We start from the raw sequence: 23,541 nt of genomic DNA on the forward strand, positions 1-23,541 counted from the left end.
TTTGCAGTTCGTTTTTATTTGTCACCAATGAAAGTATTTACTTCTTAGAGGTGGATTCTCTTATGGAGTCGCCCTTGCTCCTAGAGGAACTTCTGCGGCGCTCGAGCTTGCGTTCCTTTGCTTCCTTAAGACGCATAGCCAGCAGTTTTGCATACTCGGCAGCCTCCTCACGTTTCTTTTCAAAACGCTTGCGCTTCAGAGCAAGTTTGGCTCTTTTGCGCTGCAGAACAATAGGTGTCACCAGTCGCTGTATTTTAGGTGCCTTTGATCTGGGCTTCTTTCCTACAGAAAAAAAAAAGTCAAAGACAGTATTGTTATTGGCATCTGTGCAATGAAAAATTAATCAGTTAAAAAAATGCACTTTAATATGGATGCAAAGGCTGCTAGCAGAGTGGTCAAATCAAAACAGTCCTTTTCTAATTGCAAAACCTACCATCTTTTTCTGGCAGAGGTCTCCTAACAACATACTGTCTCACATCATCCTCCTTGGACAGGTTAAAGAGTTTCCTAATTCTGGATGCACGCTTAGGGCCTAGACGACGAGGCACAGTTGTGTCGGTCAACCCTGCAATTTCGCCTTCCCCTGCGAGACAGTTTATAAAGCATTGCAGGTAAAAGAAAGCATACCAGCAAATTTCCAGGACAGGCAATGTGTTAAACAATAGTCAACAACACAACAGCTACCACTACAGATAAGGGCACGCACATAGCCCCAATAGCTAACTGAAGGGAGAATACTGCAGATCTTAAGATGACGGCACACAAGGGACAAGTGAATATCTTGGTCATCAATGGCAATATAGAAGTTTCCAGGAAAGACAATAGTGGTATACTTTATTTGAATAGGTAACAGAAAATATTTTACAAACTGATTAAAATACATTACAGGGCTGCGTATCAACTTCCGATTGATACAAGAGGTGGTAAGCAAGAAAAATCTTTTAAGGGCTTAACACAAATGCCCAAGTGTTGCATGAGTGAATAATGGTGCGATCACACAATGTACTGCCATGATGATACAACAGGGCACCAGAATAAAGACCAAATAAAAGCTCTTTTAATGCCATCTATTCCACTTAACAACTATCAAAATATTACTTTAGGTCATAAATGCTCTCCAACAGTATGTTCAAATATGCGTATGCCTCCAGTACAGATGAAGGTATTTAAAATGAAATATGTGCAGCAAATGCCTATTACTAACCCAGATCACAAGCTCCTAGCCGAAGGGACTAGGCATCATTTTTAAGATTTCATCATAAGGCTAACATTTACATCAAACCAAGAACTAACCAATTTTAGCAGAAGACAACTAAGATAAGAACCATTTCACAGAAAAAACAGAGCATAAATGTGTTTAACATGACATTTTTAGTCTGCTTTCTTTGAACACCACAATAAGTATGCCTTTATGCCTGTACCATAGCATGAAATGACTTCACCAGCACTGAGAATAAACTACATCATTGTATTGTGGAAAGAAAAAACCATACCCCTTGGTCGTACCCAATGCTGGTCATAAAGATCAAGTCTCTACAAAGCTCTTCCCTATAACCTTTCACAAAGATACACTCAATCAATTTCAATCATTATTTACAAGCACAGAAACTACCTTTTCTTACGATGACAAGAGACAGCACCGAGAGATTGTTGTCAACAATGCATCCACGAACACTTTTTCTCCGACGTTCACCAGTACGTCGAGGACGATAGCAACTGTGTCCTTTGCTCAAAAGAAGACGAACACGGCCATTCGTAAGAACTCCCTGTTTCATCGGGAAACCCTGCTTGTCATTTCCTCCGGTAATACGGAATACATAGCCCTGGAAACGATTCCAATACACTAATAAGATTCCATCCAAAACATTTAATCTTGAACAAATCAAATGACATTAACATCCAACCATATACAGTGTTCCCTCGCTTATCGCGGGGGATAGGTTCTAAGACCAGCTGCGATAAACGAATTTCTGCGAATTAGGGACATACATGCAATAATAATATATATATATGTAAAACAGTATCATGTTAGTTTAAAGTAATAAATTAATCATGGTATTAATACAGTACAAAAAGACTTAAGTGTAAAAAATTATAACTGTACTCAGAGAAACTCCAAAAACTGATGCGAACTGGCTGCGAGATACCAATAAGCTCGTCACTTATGCATAGCAATGGATTTCTCATACACAATTATTACTTTTGTCTGACTATCTACCATGATACTTTAATAGAAATACTAATATACCTAATTTTTTTGTCTTTTTCCTGTTTAAATATCTATAGTATTTTGTAGAACGATTATTCCCAGCACGGAAGTATCGATCGATACTTCACTCAAAAAAAAAACCGCGAAGTAGTGAATCCGCGATAGATGAACCGCGAAGTAGAGAGGGAACACTGTAAGCAGAAAATATATCTTATGATCTATCAAACCTAAAATTCTGACCATATCATACCATGATTACATGTGACAAGGTCACATTTACCCTGTTGCCAAAATATAATTTAGACCAGGGATGCCCAACCTACGGCCCGCGGGCCATATCCGTCCCGCGAAACTTCTGCACACAGTGCAGGAAATCGGCATATTAGTAATAATAATAATAAAAAAAACGAAAAAAAGGGAAGAAGTATTTATCCCTACGTAGGGGCGTCTCTCAGTCTTTTTTTCGATGGACCAACATTTCGATTCAGTGCTCCGACTTGGTGTCTCTACGATGTAGCCGGACATTCAGAAGTTGGTTTCGGGAAAACAACTTCAAATATCCCACTAATTACTACATAATTAAAGGTAAGTACAACTTGTTTCTAATAAAAAATGGTATCTGCTCTATTTTTTTTCTCTATTTTGTATTTTTGCGGTTAAGTGGCCCGCGACACGGCTGTCCGAAATGGATATGGCCCGCAGGCCGAAAAAGGTTGGGCATCACTGATTTAGACGACTGAATTCTTTTAAACCTTTTATCAACGATCTATGATTGCATTGACCAATGTGTAACATCAACGGAGACTGCATCGTTGTTATAAACTTTCAAGATATTTAGTTTATAGGTTACTTCCAAAACTACACATCAGAACCTAAAGAACAACATGACAACTATTCAAACGGTACACGTAATTTGCATATAACAATGCTATACTATTAACAGTACACTTACCTTCCACTCATCACCTAGAGAATCTGCGGCAACCTCTGTAGCTATCCTCTTCTCAAAGAATGGACGAAGTTTCTTTTCATCATCAATTTCAAGCAACTTTTGACAGCCAGTGGCTGGGAAGGCAATATTCAGCTGTAAAAATTGAACATGATTATTTATCAAATTATGTCCACCCCTCATGCTGCTGAAGTATGTTTGGACGATACAAGAACTTAAAATCTAAGACATCTGCATTAACTTCACACCAAACTCCATCCATTTACAAAAAATAAAATCATAGCACTAACTATTAAATAAATTACGGCAGTTATTTTGCCATAATATTCATAAGAAAACAGACAGTTAAGCGATAAATCTTACTTACCTTCATTTTCACAGACAAACTGCTTCTGCTTGCCGAAGTAAAAAGACCGGAAGCGGAAAAGCACGTACTCTCTAAAACAGTGTTTCGCATAAAAGCATCGAAATAACTCCTATAAGCATTTATTATGTTTGCATGCTAGTTTCTTTAAACACATTATTTCTTGTTACTACTGATTTTATAATTGCTGATCATTCGAATTATGTAAAATATTACTGGGAAAAAATATTTAACAGGAGTATTAATGGCGGGAATAGTGTTGTCAGCGACAACAAGTACTAAAGAGCGAAAATAATAGACCAAGGCACGACCTTTAACTCCAAGACGACCAAATATTCGTTATTTATGTTATAAGGGTACGATGGAATGTTTTTCTGACTGTGCTGTTAATATTTTTAAAAACAAAATCAAATGTGCATTCATCACTGACTGATGTCAGTGACAATACTCAAGAGACTGCCTAAGTAATGTTCAGTAATATAATTATGCTACATAAACGTCCTTGATACACACACATGCTCACTACGTTGTTAGAGGAGTACGTTAATAAGGGAATGAGCGTGTAATCCACGAACTTGTTTACACGTCCATGGTATAATTTCGTTGCGTGACACATTTACTTTTTGATTGGAAATGAAAACTTAGGATGCTTACAGTAAATAACACATCTTTAGTACTTTCACTTTATTGTGTCTTCTCATAAAACGCTCTTGTGCTACGGGCGAAAATGCTGTGATACAAAATTTCCATAAAGGGTATTTAGGCTTTAGTATTCCACTATTGCGATCTAACTGAAAAATGTAACACTAAGTTAACAGGTAACAAGATTGTAATGGCCATGTATTTTCACATTAAAATTAATGAGATTAGGAAAACTGTTCACAAAACAATGAAAGTGTGTGTGAATTTATCAAAGAGCTATACAGTGAAAGCTATTTAAAATCTAGCTAAAATAACATTTTACACATGCCCTAATCAGCTACAAATATTGCAAATTAATATATAACCAACAAAATGCACTTTTTATATTCAAACCTAACCTTTGTTTACAGAAATTTTATCTCTTGAAACAATACATAGTGTTGATAGTAATTATGAATAAGCGGCAAATGAACATGTGCTTGAAAAGCATTTATTGATTATTTAGCTTAAAAAGCAATTTGTAACTGCTATGATAAAACCACAATTTTTTTGTGTAATTCTACAGAAAGCAGAAAAGATGTAATGGGGGAGTCAAGTGATGAGGAAAATTCTCAGCTAAATCAGATTTCAAGTCAGTTCTTTGTGCCAGCTTCTTTGCCAGCCTCTCCAACAGATGAAGCAGAAAGCACGCAGGATTATCTAACAGCTATTGTCAAGAAATCGCTACTTGATTTAAAGCCACAGGTATATTATGTTTTTAAAAGTTTGCAGATGTGTTTAGTTCTGCAAGCTCAATATATATCTGCATTGTGTAGAGATTTTTTAGTAGACTTGCCACCGTGGGTCTGGCTTCTCGTGCTGGGGATGAACACCCAGCCTCTCTCTGGCTGGGTGAACTGGCAGGGTGACTAAGCTGTCCTGCCCCCTTTTTTCTTATGCCTTTCTTTTTTCTCCCTTATCTGGCCCTTTCATCTATATTCTTCTATTCAAACATCTCCCTGTCATACTACAGTTTTATCCTTCCTATCTTCTGTCGACACTGGTCTTTCTCCTGTCTTCTTTTTTCCTATCATGCCTTTCTTTTGATGTCATTTTTTTTTCTCTGTGGCCTTCTTTAGGCCCCCTGCATTTGCTGTGCAGGGCGATCCCGTGTCGTGGGAGAATGGGATCCTGGAGGTTGAGGTTCCTGATGGGTTGCGACCATCATACCAACACACCTTTTTGGCCCTGACTTCTCCTAGACGGGAGGTTGGTGTGACCCACACCAACCAAGTGTCTGGTCGGGTATTGCCTCAGCTTTGCTAGAAGGCTGCGGTTGGGGTCAATCTGGTCTTTAGATTAGGTAGGCCAGAGTATATTCCTTGTGTATCCCTGGTGCAACCCTGCTGGAAATGCCTTAAGTGGTATCGCTCGGTTTCATCCCCTTGCTGTACTCTGTGGTGGTTGGTGAGCATAAGGAATGAACAAATTTCCTTTACATCATGGCACCAAAAATACCAAACCTGGGAAAACGCATCAGAGAAGAAGAATCTTTCTTATTGAGGATGAAGGGAGAGATTACACGAGAGAGGACTTGAACTGGTGGCACCCAGTCATCTCAAAATCTCATACCACTCAAGCATCACAGTCCAAGCACCCTTCTTCACCAGTCAGAAACACTGCAAGCATGCAACACAAGATCACCAAGGAACAAGAATACCACACCTCAGACACACAAGAACACAAAAACAAAACCAAAATCGTCAGAAAAACCCACTACTCAGCAGAAAACATCTGGGACTACCAGCAGCAGTATTAATACCTGTTTCTAACCACTTTGCTTCTCTTGGCGAGCAGGGGATGGATGTGCTCTCTTTGCTTCTGTAAGGCGCTCTGTGTCTTTTCCTCACAGATAAATTATATCTACAATCCTTCAATGGAACTGTCGCGGGATCCGAACCAACTTTGAAGAACTCCGATGCCTAGCATCATGTTTGTGTCCTGATATTATAGCAGTACAGGAGACTTTTTTCCTACCTTCCACCTCTTTTTCCTTCAAAGGCTTTCGAGTTTTATGTCAGGACTCACAGACTGACGTCCCTTCAGGTGGGACTGCCTTTCTCATTCGCTCTCACCTTTTGTTTAGCCAGATACCACTTTCCACTCCTCTACAAGCTGTTGCTGCCCGGGTTACCCTGGACAAGAATATGACTATTTGCTGTGTCTATCTTCCTCCTGCTCAGATATCCCGACAGGAGCTTGAGGATCTTTTGACCCAACTTCCTGCTTCCGTCCTTTTGGGGGACTTTAACGGGCACCACCCATTGTGGGGCGGGGCCTCGACTGACACTAGGGGAGAGTTGTTGGGATCATTTTTTATGGAAAGTTATCTCTGCCTTTTTGGTTTGTTGGTGGCCTTTTTGGGCTTCACTACTCCTTTTTACACATGAACCACTCTTTAATATATTGTTTATTTCTTTCATTGACTTTTTAAAGAATGTTATGGCTATGTCACTTGAGGTTTTTCCCCTAAACTTGTTAAGTTAAAATTACTTTTTTGTTGCCGTGATATAGTCCTGGTTGCTGGCATGGCGTTAAAAACAAAAAAATAAATTTTAGTAGACTTACAGCATTTTACAAGGACAGCGCTGGTTCAATATTGCCAAGTTTCAAGATTATCCCTGGACTGTTCTCAAGGTAGTGTTATTCTATAGTTTAAAGGTAATTGTTAACATTTTTGTAGAATATTGTTAATTGATTGATATGAAAGTTTCCCCGTGTTTTTTTTTTTCAAGCCTTAATATATTCCTGCTTTGGCTTACTTTCAGAAAAAATTGATTTTGTAAGTTGTTTAAAATAACACAATAGAATTTGGATTTATGCACTTTCTTGTTTGTTTCAATGACTTGTTGATCTAAGATCCTAGCAGACTGACAATCATTCTTATATCTAAATGTATTCAGTTTAGTAACAATAATATATTCAGCTGTTCTGTTTTATGTGCAGTTAATTTGGCTCCAAATCTATATGATCCATCACAAAAAAATTAAATGTGAAATATTTACTGTAAGTTTATTTGGCTTAACATTAAAGTGGTATTGTCTTGACACAGTTTAGAGAATGAGTATTTGAATTAACATCCTATACTTAGTTTATACTAAAATATATTTTATAAATTTGTTTATCCAATTTTTGGACAGCTTGGTTTTTGTTGCCTAATGTTCTCTTTTTTAATTTGTTGCTCAATCATTGTGTAACTGCATTGCACTTTTTTGGAAATAAAACATTTGTCATTCACTTGTTAAAATTAAAAAAAATAGTAGTCCGACATGTTTAGGTTCATAAGATTATTTAAATGATGATCCACATGGTTGAACTTCAATTGATAAACCATGATGAATTACATTTTTTTTTTTTTTTGCTTTATGTTTTAAAAGAAAATGTAAAAGACCAACCAAAAAATCTACAGTTACTTTAATGTGTACATTTTTGTTTCATATGTATCAGAAAATATAGCAAATTATGATCAATCTTGTCTTTTAAAGATTGAGGAAGAAGATTCAGAGCCAGAAGCTGTGTATCCACCTTTAATGGATGTTAAAAGCAGGTTAAGAGAAAGAGCTGTAAAGCCAGGTGAGTGGAATTATATGTGCATGCATGCATTCTTGTGGTATTTGTATTCATGTGCTTCATATATTTAATCTTTGTATACCTTAACATTACCTTATAAACCATGAATATTAGAGTTATGAGTACACAAATGTGTCTTTTTCCTGATTCTGTCTTTACTGTTGTACATAATTGGTCCAAAAGGTTTGTACAAAAGTATAAATAAAGAGGCTATGCATTCATCTGCACTAGGCACACACACATGTATATAAAACCAGAGAAGCAGTTAATGCAGCATTTGAAGTTCATCAGCTTATTCAGTAATCTTTGCCAGATCTTTGCTCTTGGGTCAGAAGTCCCAGCACTGGTTTGACTTTTGTTTGCCAAAGCAGCATTTGTATTGATGAGATTAAAGCAAACCAAGACAGTATTTTATTTGTACAGTTTCTTCATTTTATTTAAAACTACATGAATATGTGCATGCTAATCATTGACTATAGGGGGATCTGCAGTACTTGTAGTTGACAGTGAAGTGGAAGGAGGTGAAATGTCATCACCTTCTGAAGGCGCTATCACAGTTGAGGAGACAGTCAGGTGAGTATTCGCAGGTTTTGCTGAGATGCTAGTGGTTGAATCTTATTGAAGTACTTGTGAAATGATAAATGCAAAATTTATATAGTGCATACTCACACTCATAAGGAACATGCTCTTAGTGCTTAACAACGAGACATGGACAACATATGAGGGACAGAAGAACAAGCAAACAATACATGAATGATGGAAGGATAAATAACAGTACTAATGACAAATAAAAGGCTTGTAAAAAAATGTAAAGAGGATCCAAGTAACAAGGACTGAGAGTACTGTAGCTGGTCATACAGGATTTTGCTATATGTTGTGTGTGAAGCTTTCTAGTGTTCTTAAAAGTCTGTTATCATTCACTGTTATATTTAACAGTACTCTCTATGTTCACTAGTTTGTTTAATTTCTCTTTAGTTTGCCTTTTCAAGTCAGGGATGAAATTGTACATGGAGTTAATGGATGATACCTTGAAAATGCTGTGAATGCTTATAATGCCAAATTTTGCTAATTTTATTTCTTTATTAGTGTGCAATGATTGTATAATTTAACATATACAAAAGAAACCATGCATATTTTTAGTTGTTATTTTTGTGTGTGTGCTGTTTGTGTATGTGTACATGTGTGTTCAGTGAAGAGAATCCAGATATTGAATCAGGAAAAGCTAGCAGTGATACCGATGCTGCAAACACTACTGTGATCTTGAAAGGCACTGGTAAGGCATATATTCAACTGTAAAATAAAATACAACTTTATTCTAGAGGACAAATTAGTAAGCAGCTAAGAAAGTTAAAATTAATTGTTCAGTAACATCAATTTAGCATAGCATTAACACCACACACTTATACCTGCCACATAGATCAACACCAGATACACTCATGGCACCCTAAATTCAATGCACTAAAGGAACAAATCTAACATCAGTGTAATTAGAATAGGAGAAAAAGTCAAGAGCTGCAGACATCACATAAGCAGTTTGTAATGTAACACATTAAAACTGAGAATTATACAGGATTTTGTAATGTTTTGACTGTAATTTTAGAATGTTTAATGGGTGACCATTGAAAATTAACAATTAACTCTGTTGTCAGTTGGCTTCTTAAAATAACAATTATAGCATAGTACCTGTAGTAGTTTTTGTCAGTAATTTACTAAGAGCACTATGGAGAGTTAAGGCCTTTACACGTTTAGAGTATAACACCAAACTTTATTTTATTGGCAGAAGAATATTTTGAATGCTAAGCAATGTGTTAGAATTGCTTGAGGGCTCAATACCTTGGGTAGTCCATTGTAGTATACACTTTGACATAGATATCTCACACATTTCTTGACATAGATATCTCACACATTTCTGGGAGGATTTTCAAATTCAGTCATTTTAACCATTTCCTGAGAGAGTTTCAAGTAAAGAAAAGTATTCAGCAGGTTGCTATGTTTTTGTAGGAAAGGATTGCAAGAAAGAAAACTCGCCCCCTTCAACTCAAGAAGATATGTTTAAAGATGATGACAGTGATGAAGAAATGCATCATACTGCCACGCCATCTCGTTACTTGCCAAACTTGCAGCTCTCCGCAGAGCCAATGTTAGTACCTGAGACCATCGAAGAGAGCATGTGAGTCTGATTTGAAATGTTCCATTTTGTAGTCCACGCTTCAGATGAGATAAATCATGGAAGCATGATTTTCCAGTTTTCTCAGATACAGTGGTACCTCGACATACGAGTTTAATTCGTTCTGTAACCTTGCTCGTATGTCAAATTGCTCGTATCTCAAAGCAATTTTCCCCATTGAAATTAATTGAAATGCCATTAATCCGTTCCAGCTCCCAAAACACCACCTCAGTTGTTTTTGTTAAGTGTGTTAATACTCACTAGGACAGAGAATACTGTGATCTAGCCATTTTGTAATGTTGTGACAGGGATCATATTTGCCCTTCACCAGATGCTTGTGGAGCAATGCCTGTTATTGTCCCTTGTTCACCCACACAGACACCACTTGGTATGTTGAGAATCATCTGTCGTTATCATCTTCCTTTTAGAATTAACAGTTGCCATTTGGTATATTTCACAACTAAAATTCTTATGTGCTAGAGCCTTTAGCATATAATATTTTACTGGCGTTTTTTAGAAAAAAACTGTATTCTTTGTTTACTCATGATGATTGTAAGAATGAATTAGCACAGAGTAAATGTATCAACAACATCAGACAACAGTTTGTGATGAAGATTCAGATCTTAGTTATTTTCTTTGATGTGTTTGCAAGAAAGCAGTGAGTTGCTTGAAGTGCTGTGATGTGAAAAAAAGAAACTTTAAAAGTCTTGGAGGGTAGCAGTGGTCGTAATTATGATTACTGTGGTATTGAAATAAGGATATTTCTAAAATGGGGTCTCTCTCCCTTCATTGCTTTTTTTTCCCATCAGCATGCACACACACACTCACAGAGAGTAGTATTGGAAAATGTTGTTAACACCACTGTGTCTTTTTTCCACAGGTGCTTTTAATCCCGAGGACTTAGCAACATTAAACGCTGAATGTAATCCTGTAAATAAAATTGTATTGTTATCTTGATTTATTTTAATAATTGATGACATGTAAATGAGGCTCTATATGTTTTACACGTACATTTACAAATAATTATTTTTGTCTTGCTTAAGATTTAAAAGTAATCTTTTTATAAAAATTGTTTAAGTATTGATTTTTGAAAGACCTAAAAGAAGTGCTTAGTTATTTCTTTAAAATTTTAAATACAAAATTGTAACTTACAATTATTTATGTAAAAACTGCATTTATTAGTAAAATTATTTTGCTTCAAAAATGTATTAGATTTTCTTTTAAAGTACTTCACGTTATCAGAAATCAGAAATACTTAAATTTTAGATTATACTGTTATTGTTTACTCATGTCATTAAAAAAGACCATCTTTCAAGCAGCAGACACATACTCAAGCTGCAAGTGGTAGTGACCCCAAGAAAGAGCAGTCAGAATCTGACCAAAGTCGGACTACAGAACAGTTACAAGTAGTCAGCAAAGTGAGTATTTGCTTTTGTCAAAAGCTTTCATGCTTACACTTTACATTGTTTTGGTATGTCTAAAATTTGTTTCTTCTGATATTGTGGTCATACATCTTACCTTCTAGAACACTCTAGTAGCATTGCTTATTAAGAAGTTAAAAGGAAATGTTTATTTCTGTACATGCCAGTTTAGAGAGATTACAAAACTCCCCAACTTTTACATGCATAGAGTGAGCAGCAAAATAAAGTAAAATTGTGGACAAAAATTCACTGTTCTTATTGAAAAAGCCTTGATTTTAATTAAAACCTTTTTAGGTTCTTTCAAAGATGAAAATTGTTTCAGATTTTTTCGCTGTTTCATTTCCAGTGCAGCCAAGTGGCTATCATTGCAGGGCCTACAATGGTAGGGGAGGAGAAATCAGTGGAACATGATATCTGGCCACAGAGTCAGTCACTTCACCTTCACCTCACGACTTCTGAGAGTTCTCATCTGAGTTCTCAGGTATGAGCAGACCACCCATGTGCACTTACAAACCACATGATACATTTGTCACTCTAATGAATAAAGTCATTATAAAATATATAAGCCTGAATAATACATAATGTGTTCATGCATACAAGACACAACCCCCCCAAAAAATTCATCAACTCAAAACTGTAGATGTCACTACTACATCAGAACATTATTCAAAATGAAGACTGCAGCTTTTGAAGAGTTCAGGGCTTAGCCTTTAACTGTGGTTATCCCCCATGCACATAGCCATAACTACATTAGGAGTTACATCTGTGGATGTGCTTGTCTCACACCTATTGAATTTATGATGTGTTCAGTCAGTTTCCATTACTCGTGCTTCAAGAAGTCCAAGTGCCATTCAGTCATCAAGCAAGCCAGGTATGAAAATGATGTCCAGAGAGTATCACTACACTGTTTCTGTTTCTCTAATTTTATATTTTACTACCTGTGCAAAGTTGTAGAAAAAGTGTGTGTGTTTGTGTGTGTAAACTTCAAGATTTGTAAGCATAACATTTGGACATTGCAACGCTACTTTTACACTTAACCACATGGAATTTTGAATCTTAGCCTACAGAGTAGTCATCCTTTACCATATGGTGATAACAAGGTGACCAGTTACTGCTGTCCAGCTGTCTGTAGGGAGTCAAGTCTCTGATTTTTGTGTGTTATGTCTTTTTTTTTGGTCTTCTGATTACCATCAGCAGAGCGGAACTTGGAATCATGTTGGCATCTGAGAAGTCTCAATTAAAAGACCTTTCACTAGAAAAGTCATTTTTCTTGGATATTGCTAGATAAAGTGAGAGAATTACATACAAAAACAAAGTTGGCAAGAGACCAAACATTCCTTAGTTCATTACTGTGGTAATTGTGATACAGTAATACAGTGAAGGAATGCAAAATTCAATAATAGAAGTCAGAGCAGAGAAAGATAATGGAGGAGAGACAGGATACAGAATCCAAAGCAGAGAAAAGGAGGGGATACACGCAGAAACCAGAGCAGTGGACAGACAATAGCAATGACAGTGACAATTCTTTATTTACGAGAGGTAAAATAAACAAGAAAATGTTTTTTTCCATTTAGCCCTCGCTCTTTACAGGGAAGAAAATTAACTATGTAAATGAAGTAATTAAGAATTATAGAATAATTTGTAGTAAACATAAAGGTAGGTGGATATGTACAAAAGTGGTGGTTAAGAAAAAAAATGTATATATATATTTACAAGGTTTCCTGGAGTTGGGAGGAATCTCTGGAGGCCTCATCTATTTGTCTTGAAAGTGTTTAGATGGCATCAAAAGCAGTTCAGGGAGTTCAGTTGCTTAAAATTGGGAGAGAGGTTGTTCCATAGCACGCTCCTGAGTATTTCGAACTTGATTTAAAAAGGTCTAGTCTAGGAATGGGAATATTCAGTTTTGGAGAGGATCTAGAGTTATTGTAGGAAAATAGTAGAGTCTTGGCGATAGTTTACCCGTCAGTATTTTATACATGAAAATGCATTTATTAAATTGAAGTCTGTCGTTTAGAGGAGGGATGCTCAGAGAGGTTAAGTCATTTGGGTCTATTTTTGGTTTTAGCCGAACGGCTTTGATTGCTCGCCTCTGAACACTTGCTAGAGGTTTCATGGAAGCTTTGCTAGCGGAGTCCCAGAGGGTGGATGTGTAGTCGATGATTGACTGGATGTAGGTAGTACAGAAGAGTTTTGTTGGGTGAGGTTCTAGAAAATTTTTAATTCTTGACAGCTGGTAGACTTTCTTGGAGATGTTTTTGCTTGTGGTTGAGATGTGTTGGGACCACAATAAGGTATTGTCCATGGTAACATGTACTTCTGGAACTGTACTTACATTATTGATTGAGTGCCGATTTGGATACTCGGAAATGGGGTGGTTAAGTTTTTTCTTTTCTGTCTGGTTGTTAGAAGCATGACTTCAGTTTTTTGGGGTTGAGTGATGTTTGAATCAGTCCATGCCTGAAGCTCGTCAGCGCTCAGCTGTAGGAGGGAAGCAAGTGGCTCAATCTGTTAGTGGTGTGCGTGTATTGTGGTGTCGTTTGCAAACATTTCATAAGATTGGGATATGTGGAGAGGAAGATCGTATATGTATATGGAAAAAAGCAGTCCTAATACTGACCCTTGAGGAACACATTTAACTTCAAGAGGATCAGACGGTTGGTTGTTCGATTATCCAGAAAGGAGGTAAGGAGTTTGGTGCTGCTGGTACTTAGTTTTCTGATAAGCAGATTATGATCTATAACATCAAAAGCTTTGGCAAAGTCAACAAATAAGGCGGCAGAGAAAAGATTGTCATTAATATTATTTAGCCATTTTTCCACCATAGATGTAAGTGCAGTGTGGCAAGAGTGACGAGGCCTAAAGCCGGATAGGTTTGAATGGAGGAGTTTGTACCTAATAAGGTGCTCTTGCAGGTGCTTATGAATATGTTTTTCTAAGGGTGTTGAAAGAGGTGATAGGGTTGAGATTGGATGATAGTTGGATCACTTGATTTATGTATTGGGATTACTTTTGCTTGTTTACGGTGTGTTGGAAGGTAAGATTTATCAATGCAGAGGTTATACAGGTAGGTCAGGCTTTCAGTAATGGCCTGTGCTGAGAGCCTTAGGATTTTTTTGTCGATGCTATCTGGTCCTTTGGTGTTAGTATCTTTGAGTTTGGTAAGAGCTTGATATACTTCCAATATAGTCATTGGGGGAATGGAGAGAGCGGTATCAACTTGTTTTGAGTTACAGAAGCTTTGTAGTTTGTCTAGTTTTTTTTCTTGTGTCTTGTCATTTGAGACTACCCTAGTAGCAATTCCTGCAAAAAAAACAGAGAAAAGTGGAGTTGAAACTCCTAATGTTATGTCTTGTAACTAACATCCATGCATGCAGAATACAAAATTCTCTACTGTGTCAGGGTAGGGATGATGTTAACTGTGCATGGGTGTGTTTTTGTTCATTAACAGGTGAGTGTGAAGGGTTTGAACAGTCCCAGGATCTTCACTTATTCTTGACACCATCTCAAGGTTCTCCTGAGCAGTCTGGTAAAGTCTAGTTTTATTGCTAAACTGCAGCTCCATTTAACAAAAAATGTTTCTGTTATGAAATTATTAATGGCCTTATTTAAAATCTTAGAATCTCAAAACTGGGCTAGAGATTATGCAAAGGGTTTTGTGGGTGCGTTAAAGGGCAATAAGCATTATATAACAGTTGCTCTTCTTTGTAATGGTACGGTAGTTTGATAAATACTGTGCCATTTGGTCTTGGTAATAGCTCAAGTATTTGTGTTTCTGCCAAAAGTATCATAAAAAAATATTGTCAAGTTTCTCTATCTTTTCGTTAAGCATAGTCTATTGCTAATCTTATGTTGGAAAATAATTTCTTATGCCATGTTCTTTTAGAACAAAACACACAATGAAGTTAATAAAATAGTGCTGTGTGTTTTGCAGTGCAGTTTAGACTGACAGTCTCTAAAGATCTAAGTTCAGCATTACAGACAGAGACAGAAATGTGTGTCGAAAAGACCTCTTCAGAGTTAAATGAGAGACAGATTCCTGGAGATAACTCATTGGAGGCGCCAGTTATGTAAGCCATTTCTCAGATACTGACATTTCTTCTCAGACATCTGTTTCAGCAGTGACTTTTTGCTGTTTCACTAAGTTTTTTAACATGCACTTAGAAATGTCTTATCTTGTTGTCACAAGTTTTAAATGATTTATTGCAAATTGCAAATTGCTTCCCATTTCATCCCCCATAATATATATTGTTATTTATAATCAATAATTAGTCCAGTATTTTCTACTTAGTGGTTATAGTTTAAAAAAAAAATGTTTTTATCTTCAGGCAGCCAAAACTGAAAATTTGCTTGGACGCTTCCCCACAGTCAGAGTCCCAGAGCATTTCACAGACATTTCAGATGGAAAGTAAGAAGACATGAAATATAGTAAATTCCAAATACGAGCTGTCATCACCAGTTATTAACTTTTTCACCTCCATTTTACTGATTTAAACTATTTTATGTAGTTACATTAACATTGATCCTTTTTCTTTTGGTGGTTTGTACTAGTTGAGGCTAGGAAAGAAGAAGACAATGCCATGGAATTAAAAGTTTTTCAAAGTCTCAGTGGCAGAACTCGAACTGCTGGAATGAAAACAAGGTAAGTTGTTTTCATTTTGTTGTTGGAATCAATTTTTTTAAGAATTTCAAGTAACTTGTTTTCTGCTTGGGATACAGTGGAACTTTTGTATTGTATTTTGTTTTACTTTAAGCCATTAATTTTTTTTTTTTTTATTTGACCCCAATTGTTGATTCATTTTGAACACATTGTCTGCTCCAGTGAGGACTTCATGATTGGGACTGACAAAGACCTTGAACATTTAGGTGTGAACACCCTATCCTCTGACTCGGATGCTATTCCATGCAGCCAGGATGTCAAACGTCACAGACCTGCAGGCAAAAAAAAAGAGTTAGCACTCAAGAAAAAACTGGAAGCAACTAATGTTGCACCAAATACAGATGTTTATGATGCTGAGGTATATACAAGCATATGTGACTCGCCACCACAAAATGAGTCGTAAGTCGCACAGAGCAGTTTAATAGTAGAGGCCCAGAACGGTGATTAGGGTCATAGGACGTGCACACTTTAAACCTTTATAACTCGCTCAATTTTAGGACTAGGAAAACAACTTTAACGTCAAAACCTGTACATTTCAGATATTGCAAAATTTCAAATTTCCAAATTAAGACTTATTCTGTGGTGGCAGGTCACATGATTTTATGATTTGATAGTAAGGGAGAGCTTCCATTATGAATGTCCTAATGAATAATTAGACAACAGTAGGTGTGAGCTTTTCTACTTTATTTAGCAGTTATATGTGAGTGAGCTATTTTCAGACATTGTTGGAGTCTGTGATGGAGGTAAATGAGGAGAACACTCAGACCTACCTAGTTCCTTCTGTTGCTGCACTTGGTTTACAAGGAACAACAATAGAAGAAAAACTGGAAGGTACGCATGATTTAGACATTCTTTTAATTATGGTGATTGTCTTTATATAGGGATGTTTTCAGAACATAAATAATTTATTGTGTGAGCAACACTAGTATTAGGATGCTTTCATAGTACTTTTCAAGAGATGGCATTCTTGATGAAAGTAAAAAAAGTTAATAATTTTGATGACTACAGTTTCATTTCTTTATTCAACCATCAAAACAAGGCTGCACTATAACTTTGACACTTGATGATCTGTTAATGCCATCAGAAAATATTTTGACCAACTTTTCAAATGTTGAAAACAGTTAAGGCTATTCTTGAGATGTGTATTCTGTGTTAATCATTCTGGTCTGGTGTTCTTACAGAGAACTAGGTAGGATACCCTGCTTCACCTGGGCTGATTTCTGCCACTAACTTGTCTGGCTATGACTTTGTCAACTTTCTATCTGTCTCATAAGTCCAGCTCACTCCTGCACAGCATCAATGTGGCAAAGTCATAAAATAATTGTTCTTTTGATGTCCCTTCCTTAACATGGTAGCTTTGGTTTGACGACGGGTGCTGTGGGTTTCAAATGAAGCTGCCTCACAAATTTCTCAAGCCCTTTTTCCCTTTCTAATTCAAATAATCATCACACTATATTGCAATTTTTGTAGTATTTTTACTGTTGGGGTGGTACTAGCATCTTAGAGAAAATAAACATGTAAGAAATATCAACCGAACATAGCCGTTGCCTGAACCAGGATCAGTAGATGCCAAATTTGATAGATTTCAAGGCTGCCTGCCACCTGTACATCACCTTCTATATTTGAGTTGCTTTCCTTATCTGACCTTTACTTCTGTCCATTGTAGGTGCTAATGTCACCAAGGTTAGCGACAGTGAAAATGAACATTCAAGCCAAGAAATGAATAAAAACAGGCAGACAGAGTTGTTTCTGAAATTGGATCAGCAACAGAGTTCCATCCAAGAACAGCAGGTATCACACCCCAATTCACAGCAAGAAAATCAGAGAATTGTAAAAGAACCTGTCACTGTGGGTGTTGAGGAGAAAAACGATAAATGTCTTACCTGCATTGAAGAAATGGAGAGACCATGGCATGGCATTCATACTCTTGATATCCAGCTTGGGAGACCAAGTGGAGGGGCTGGTGGAGATCTGGATGGAAAACATGGTGAAGAATTGGGCAGAGGAACAGATAGAGAAAAAGAGAAAGTTGAAGGGACTGCTGTAATGATGAGAGCAGCACAGAGAAGTAGAAGTGGGAGCAGAGGTCAGGGAAGTCTGCCTGCACAAACATCAGCTGCACCACAGCAGTTGAAACCCTGACCCAGACAGCTTTGTTTCTCAAGATGCTAGTCGGCTGGAAATTAGCACAGGTGTTGCACCAAAGGTGAACTTTTTTTTTTTGCCTGTACATTTATGCATGGGAGACAACTTTTGTGGGTTCAGGAAATTGCCCGATGCATGAATGCATTTTATGTAGTTATTACTTGAGAGGTATAAGATAAATCATTTTATCACTTTCAATGAAGGTAAACTATAGCTAAATGTTATACAGTGAAACCTGTTTTCATTCTGTTGCAAATGTTTGGCATATTTTGATCTTTATTTGTCACAGAGAAGTTTGACATGGCTGACATAATGAGACCAATATTTTATTTTTGCTATGCTTAATTTAAAAAGTATATATAGAATGATACATATCTAGTAATCATAATCATGCATTTTTATTTTTTTCACCCCTCATGTTAGTGCAAAGTAGACTATGCTCTTGTAATAGTTTTGTTTGTGTATGGCAGAGGGGGAGAAAGGCAACAGGTTATAAATACAAGCAACTTATCAAAAAGAAAACTCAGTCAAACCCAAGGCTTGAAATCAGTTCAAAGTCTTCGTCCACTGATGAGACTATAAAAATTCAGGAAGCAGCAAAATCAGCTCGCAGAATTAAGAGATTAGGAAAAGGGGGGCTGATCTCTGTAGAAACCCCAGCAGTTACGGAAGCTAAATCAACTGGTCTGACCTCCACAGAAGCTAAATCAGCTGCATCTGGTGAGTCTGTAATCTGACAGCTACTAGAACTTTTCAGCAACTTGTACATGTCCATAAATGTACATAGATGTGTATATCACAGTGAAAAATAATTCTTAAGGAGTATTATAAAAATGGTTTGCCAGGAAATTGAAGTTTGCAAGAACAGTTTTAGAAAAAAAGGTGAAGTGTAATTAAATTTATGAACAGTTGTGAGACTTGTCAAATATAGTTTATTAGTGCAGAGGATTTGTCAAAGCTTGAACTCAAGCTCATTTGATTGTAAAGTCTGAAGGTTTTCTATGGAAAACGATATGCTGATGTTGATTCTTCTGTATGCTTGAGCTAACGTGACTCTGCATAGGTAGGAAGAAAGGGAGGAAAGTTGCTTCCACGGAGCAAGTCTCTACACAGATCTCAGCCGACATGTCATCAGTGACAGAGCTGGCAGCAGGTGGCTCCATCTCTGTACAGACTTGCACTGGAGGACTACACCTGCTGAACTCCTCTAGGTTGCTATCAAGGAGCATGATGTTGCCGTCTGAATCAGCAGGCCCCACAGTGGTGGTGTCCCAGATGGTACCTGGACAGCAATCAACTTCCACTGTCAAATCACATTGCTCAGTTGGCTTAGAAGTGAGGTCAGCATTGTCAGAGTTACAGGACATTGCAAGCTCAGTTCAAAACCAAGGGAAAATAGGTGGAACACGGAGTGTTGAGTTTACTGAAAGTGTTGTAGCAAGTTCACCACAAAAGCAGGTAACAAATTCAAACATGTTAATGTATAGTTAATATTTCTGGAATAAAAGGGCTTGAAGAGATAATCACCCTTTTTTTAATTTTGTTTTTACCGTGACAGGTTTTACTTGCCCTCGTAAATCCTCTGCCGGTTTGAACATCTGACTACTAACTACTATTGCATGTAGAAAAACAGAGTGGTTTGCATTCAAAAGTGTTTTTGTTCAGCTAGTGGTGTCCCTCAGTTTGTTTATGAGACTTAAGTTTGTTTTGTATATGCTTTCTAAGTATAGAACAAAATACTCTGCTGATACCAGCGTGGTAGGTTTATTATGTGAAGTCATAAAGGTAAATGGCTAAGGCTGTGTTGGCAGACTTGTTTTAAAAACAATAAAGTAGTATATGAAAGTGTGTCCATGTTGTTCATAAAAACTATTTGCTAGATGAATATTGGGGTTGGGGTAGGAATTATTTTAAAAAGATGTTCAGTCATTAAAAAATTGTGTTTTCCAGCCAAGTATAGAGTCTCAGTCATCAGACAGTGTGATTGAAGAGACAATAGTGAAGGAAGTAGTGATGCAGTACAAGCATCGAACAATAACTGTTCGCCACTGCAGTCTTGATGGAACAATACTGCATGAGAAAGTTACAGAGGTAAGCAAAGAAAGCAAACTTCTCATTAAAAAATTTCTACCATAGTTTGTTTGTGTTGATAAGAGATGGAAAGAGTTCTTGGGATCATATTTCTTTGTGTATGTTTGTGGGCATAGTCTTGACACATAGGTGGGCAGAAGACAAACATGGGGTATACTAGTTAAAAGTGTGATGGCAAGTTAGCAGATCATGCCAGCAGCTCTTGGAACTCTCCTCTTTGCCTTGAATACACCTTTTATTATATTGTACATTTATAACCTTCTATTTAAGCTCTTGATATTCAGTTTTCTGGTTATTTATATGCATCCACTTTTTAATGGAAATGAGGCTTTGCTTATCAGAAAAAAATTATACTTTAATGTCATATTGAGGTGGAAAACTGGAGGTGTCTGAAAAAAAAAATTCTTACTAATATGATATCTTAGGACAAGCAGAGGTGTTTGAAATTAATATCGTGATGTTGTAGGAAAAAGAAGATCCTGTGATTATGGAAGAGAACACCCTTAGCAAGAAAAGACGCATTACGAATCCACACTCACCTTCACGCAGCGGAGGCACTCTGACCTCTGGCGACCTTGCGGACATTAGTAGTTCATCGTTGTCCAACAGGGTGGGACCTTCCAGTCTGGAGAGCAATCTGTCCAGCCTGGAGCTACCTCCCCAGGCTAACAGTGCTGCATTGTCTGCTCAGGAAGCTTTACAACTTCAGAGGTCTTCAGCAGAGAGGATGCTTGCTCCTGTCACGGCATCATCGGATCAGACCAACTGTGAGCATTACATACAGCTTTAAATTTGAGACATTTGAATATTGTATACTGTTTTTGGCCACAGGGTTGTAAATAATGTGATCACCATATAGTATTTGGTCAGCAATAGATTTAATACATATTGAGAGTTTTTCTAAACCAACAACAATAGCCGGAAAAATAAAAAGAAAAGATAAAAGCAAAAAGTTAAGTGAAAGGGATAAAAGAGAAGAATAAGACATAGCTGTCTTTGTGGTATTTTCTCCAGGTGCAACATATCCTGTACAGACAGCAGTGCAACGTGTATCAGCAGCGTTTTCTCCAGATGGGCTCAGTCCAGACCAGTCCACCATTGAGCGAGATGAGAGCCATGTTGAAGCCATGGTTACCAGTTCTAGTAGTGGACAAGCATCAGAACCATTGTACAGCGCTGACAACATGCCACAATCAGAAACTAAGCAGGAAAGAACACCTACTGCACAACCTTCTCTCTTACGGTCCTCATCCTCTTCCACAGACACTCCTTCTGTTAAGGGTCCCAAGGGGAGCAAGGTGACCGGTTCAGACTGTTTAGAAAAACACTTGATGTCTTACTGCGGTTTGATGAAGCAAACAGGCAGAAGCTGCAGTCTACATGTCAGTAGATATCCTGCATATTCTGCTGTGATGTTTAATGCATTAATATTCACACAAACTGCAAATGCTAAACTGTTACTGTTGTCATCATGATTATAATACAGGAAGTGACTTTTTTTTATTTCTTTTGCATGATTTTATCATGTGTAATTTTTTGTTGGGTTTATATATCTATATATTTACATACACATATATAATCTTACACATAATGTTTGATTTCCAAAGGGCCTTGAAAAACAACTAAAAACTGTCTCCCACACACGCAGCAGAAGTGCAAAACGTGTGGCAGCAGATTCTAGCCAGAGTGAGGGCAAGCATGATGCCAGAAGCTCTTCCTCCCTTGTTTCAAGGGATGTCCAAGATGCAAGTGGAGGGTTTATTGTGCTGCCATCAGTTTCTTCCAGAAAGTCCAGTGGACAGATGTCTGATTTTATGGGCACTAATGTGACACTGCAGCCTGCATCTGAAAAGGAAAAGATGGTTGGAGGTGAGCAAGAAAAGTGATTTTTTTTTTCTTAAAGTATACTTTGGTTTAGAGGGAAACTTAACATTCTGCAGTCTAGTTCATATTTGATGTTTACCATTCTGTACAAGATACAGTAAAACCTTCTGATTATAGTAAAACTTCCCTCTGAAGACTTTCTAAAAACTACCAAAATCAGGTCATAATTGAGAGGGGTTGTAGTAGGAAGATTAATGTCTTCTTCTAGTTCAGTAACCATGACTTCAATCACCGTCTAATGTAAATTTATTATTTTAATGTTGGAATAAAACTCTTCAAAACCCTATCATGATGCTGTTCTTTGTCCTTTTCACTAGATCTGTGAATAAAATTTGGGTTGTAAGTAAGCAGAGAGGGTGGATAGGTGGGTTGTAACAAAGATCTTAATAAGGAGGTTTTATTGTATATAAAAAAAGCAAATATTCTGTTCACTGATTGGGAAGGTCTTACCAATTTATGTATGAATTTACAGAAAATTTACTGTAGCAATTAAGTCCAGTGTGATTTTCTTCTGTAATACCACCACATAATGCCAAAAAAGCATGCCATAAAAATATAATTTTTACCCTTAGGGTCAGTGGGTGCTGGCGATTCCACCTCCTCTAGTAATGACCAGCTGAGGTAAATGTCTTTCTAACATCTACCAGTTATATTTCAAGCATTCTTGATTTTCAAAAACCCAAGACTTTTGGGCTGTATTGCTTTTGTTTTTACTTTTTGAAAAAAGTTATTTTCTTAGATTTGTTTCTAAATAACATATGCATATCTCATTTTCTATTCTCTGTTATCTAATGTTCATTTATCATTACTGTTCTGGGCAGAGAGTGTGATCTGTCTTGGTTGTGATGCTGTGCACTATAAGCACACATTATTATATTTTATTGCAGTGTTCAAGTGCCTTTGCAGATGGCCATATCCGATGATGATGCTACACATGTCGTGGTACAGATTGCTAGCAAGCTGGCACGAGGTAATGTGCAAAATGTTGAATTAGAAAGGAACTGAAAGTCTAACCAAAGTGTGTATATATCATCAGCAAAACAGAAGATAGGAGAAGAAATACAGAATGCTTAGTGGATTAGGAATCATGCATACACACACAAAATTAGTCTTGAGCTGTTAACCAAAGATGACACTGCAAAGATCCAGAAAGGTAGTCAGTAGCTCTAGGTGGGGAGTGGGAAAGGGAGACATGAAGGTACACTGGACCCCTTTTGGTATCTGCTAACCTGTTTGTGGCTATTCATCCCTAGAGGGTTTTGTTTTTCCTCATGTCCCAACTAGCTTTGAGGCAACTGGACTTGATAACCAAGAATATGATGAGGAAGAGCTCATACAGCATGTCAGTAGTAAATGACTTGCTGTGCTGTCTCACATTTGTAAACTTTAAAAATGTCACAATA

At 37.1% G+C, this 23,541-nt stretch overlaps 3 protein-coding genes across 4 annotated transcripts in view; 2 read left to right on the forward strand and 1 right to left on the reverse strand.

Annotated features, from left to right (window-relative positions):
- LOC112554696 (40S ribosomal protein S6) lies at positions 1-3,970 on the reverse strand. Its single transcript, XM_025222652.1, has 6 exons — positions 3,953-3,970; positions 3,526-3,596; positions 3,162-3,293; positions 1,613-1,823; positions 434-583; positions 1-282 (listed from the first exon to the last, which is right to left on the reverse strand). Exons 2-6 carry the CDS (start codon positions 3,529-3,531, stop codon positions 38-40), a joined length of 744 nt encoding a protein of 247 aa, XP_025078437.1. The 5' UTR covers positions 3,532-3,596; positions 3,953-3,970; the 3' UTR covers positions 1-37.
- Positions 3,580-18,770, forward strand: LOC112554694 (TP53-binding protein 1-like). 2 transcript variants are annotated; one of them, XM_025222647.1, is made up of 19 exons: positions 3,580-3,878; positions 4,730-4,908; positions 7,689-7,776; positions 8,253-8,346; positions 8,964-9,046; positions 9,775-9,943; positions 10,249-10,328; positions 10,821-10,870; positions 11,257-11,358; positions 11,708-11,842; positions 12,172-12,232; positions 14,810-14,887; positions 15,293-15,428; positions 15,687-15,766; positions 15,910-16,000; positions 16,181-16,376; positions 16,738-16,849; positions 17,685-18,224; positions 18,634-18,770. In XM_025222647.1, exons 2-18 carry the CDS (start codon positions 4,747-4,749, stop codon positions 18,158-18,160), a joined length of 2,193 nt encoding a protein of 730 aa, XP_025078432.1. In that variant the 5' UTR covers positions 3,580-3,878; positions 4,730-4,746; the 3' UTR covers positions 18,161-18,224; positions 18,634-18,770. The 2 variants fall into 2 exon arrangements, with proteins under 2 accessions (XP_025078432.1, XP_025078433.1); XM_025222648.1 differs by having other exon boundaries at positions 3,581-3,878; positions 11,260-11,358.
- The window catches only part of LOC112554693 (TP53-binding protein 1-like), a 17,636-nt gene continuing 12,732 nt past the window's right edge, over positions 18,638-23,541 (forward strand). Inside the window, exons 1-8 of the mRNA XM_025222646.1 lie at positions 18,638-18,883; positions 19,227-19,621; positions 20,114-20,254; positions 20,721-21,021; positions 21,269-21,552; positions 21,862-22,123; positions 22,711-22,759; positions 23,026-23,108. Of these exons, the coding sequence (XP_025078431.1) occupies positions 19,289-19,621; positions 20,114-20,254; positions 20,721-21,021; positions 21,269-21,552; positions 21,862-22,123; positions 22,711-22,759; positions 23,026-23,108 (1,453 nt within the window). The 5' untranslated portion in view covers positions 18,638-18,883; positions 19,227-19,288. The remainder of the gene's footprint in view (positions 18,884-19,226; positions 19,622-20,113; positions 20,255-20,720; positions 21,022-21,268; positions 21,553-21,861; positions 22,124-22,710; positions 22,760-23,025; positions 23,109-23,541) is intronic.

The sequence above is a fragment of the Pomacea canaliculata genome, linkage group LG13, assembly GCF_003073045.1.
Source record: "Pomacea canaliculata isolate SZHN2017 linkage group LG13, ASM307304v1, whole genome shotgun sequence".
NCBI classification, from domain to species: domain Eukaryota; kingdom Metazoa; phylum Mollusca; class Gastropoda; order Architaenioglossa; family Ampullariidae; genus Pomacea; species Pomacea canaliculata.

Excerpts from the sequence above, each read along its gene's own strand:
- LOC112554694 (XM_025222647.1), top strand. The coding sequence starts at position 4,747 with ATGGGGGAGTCAAGTGATGAGGAAAATTCTCAGCTAAATCAGATTTCA. Across the intron at positions 10,871-11,256 it reads TAAACGCTGAATGTAATCCT|CAGCAGACACATACTCAAGC; the intron begins GTAAATAAAATT and ends CCATCTTTCAAG. Across the intron at positions 15,429-15,686 it reads TCATTGGAGGCGCCAGTTAT|GCAGCCAAAACTGAAAATTT; the intron begins GTAAGCCATTTC and ends TTTTATCTTCAG.
- LOC112554696 (XM_025222652.1), bottom strand. Across the intron at positions 584-1,612 it reads TCTTGTCATCGTAAGAAAAG|GGGAAGGCGAAATTGCAGGG; the intron begins GTAGTTTCTGTG and ends ACTGTCTCGCAG. Across the intron at positions 283-433 it reads ACCTCTGCCAGAAAAAGATG|GAAAGAAGCCCAGATCAAAG; the intron begins GTAGGTTTTGCA and ends TTTTTTCTGTAG.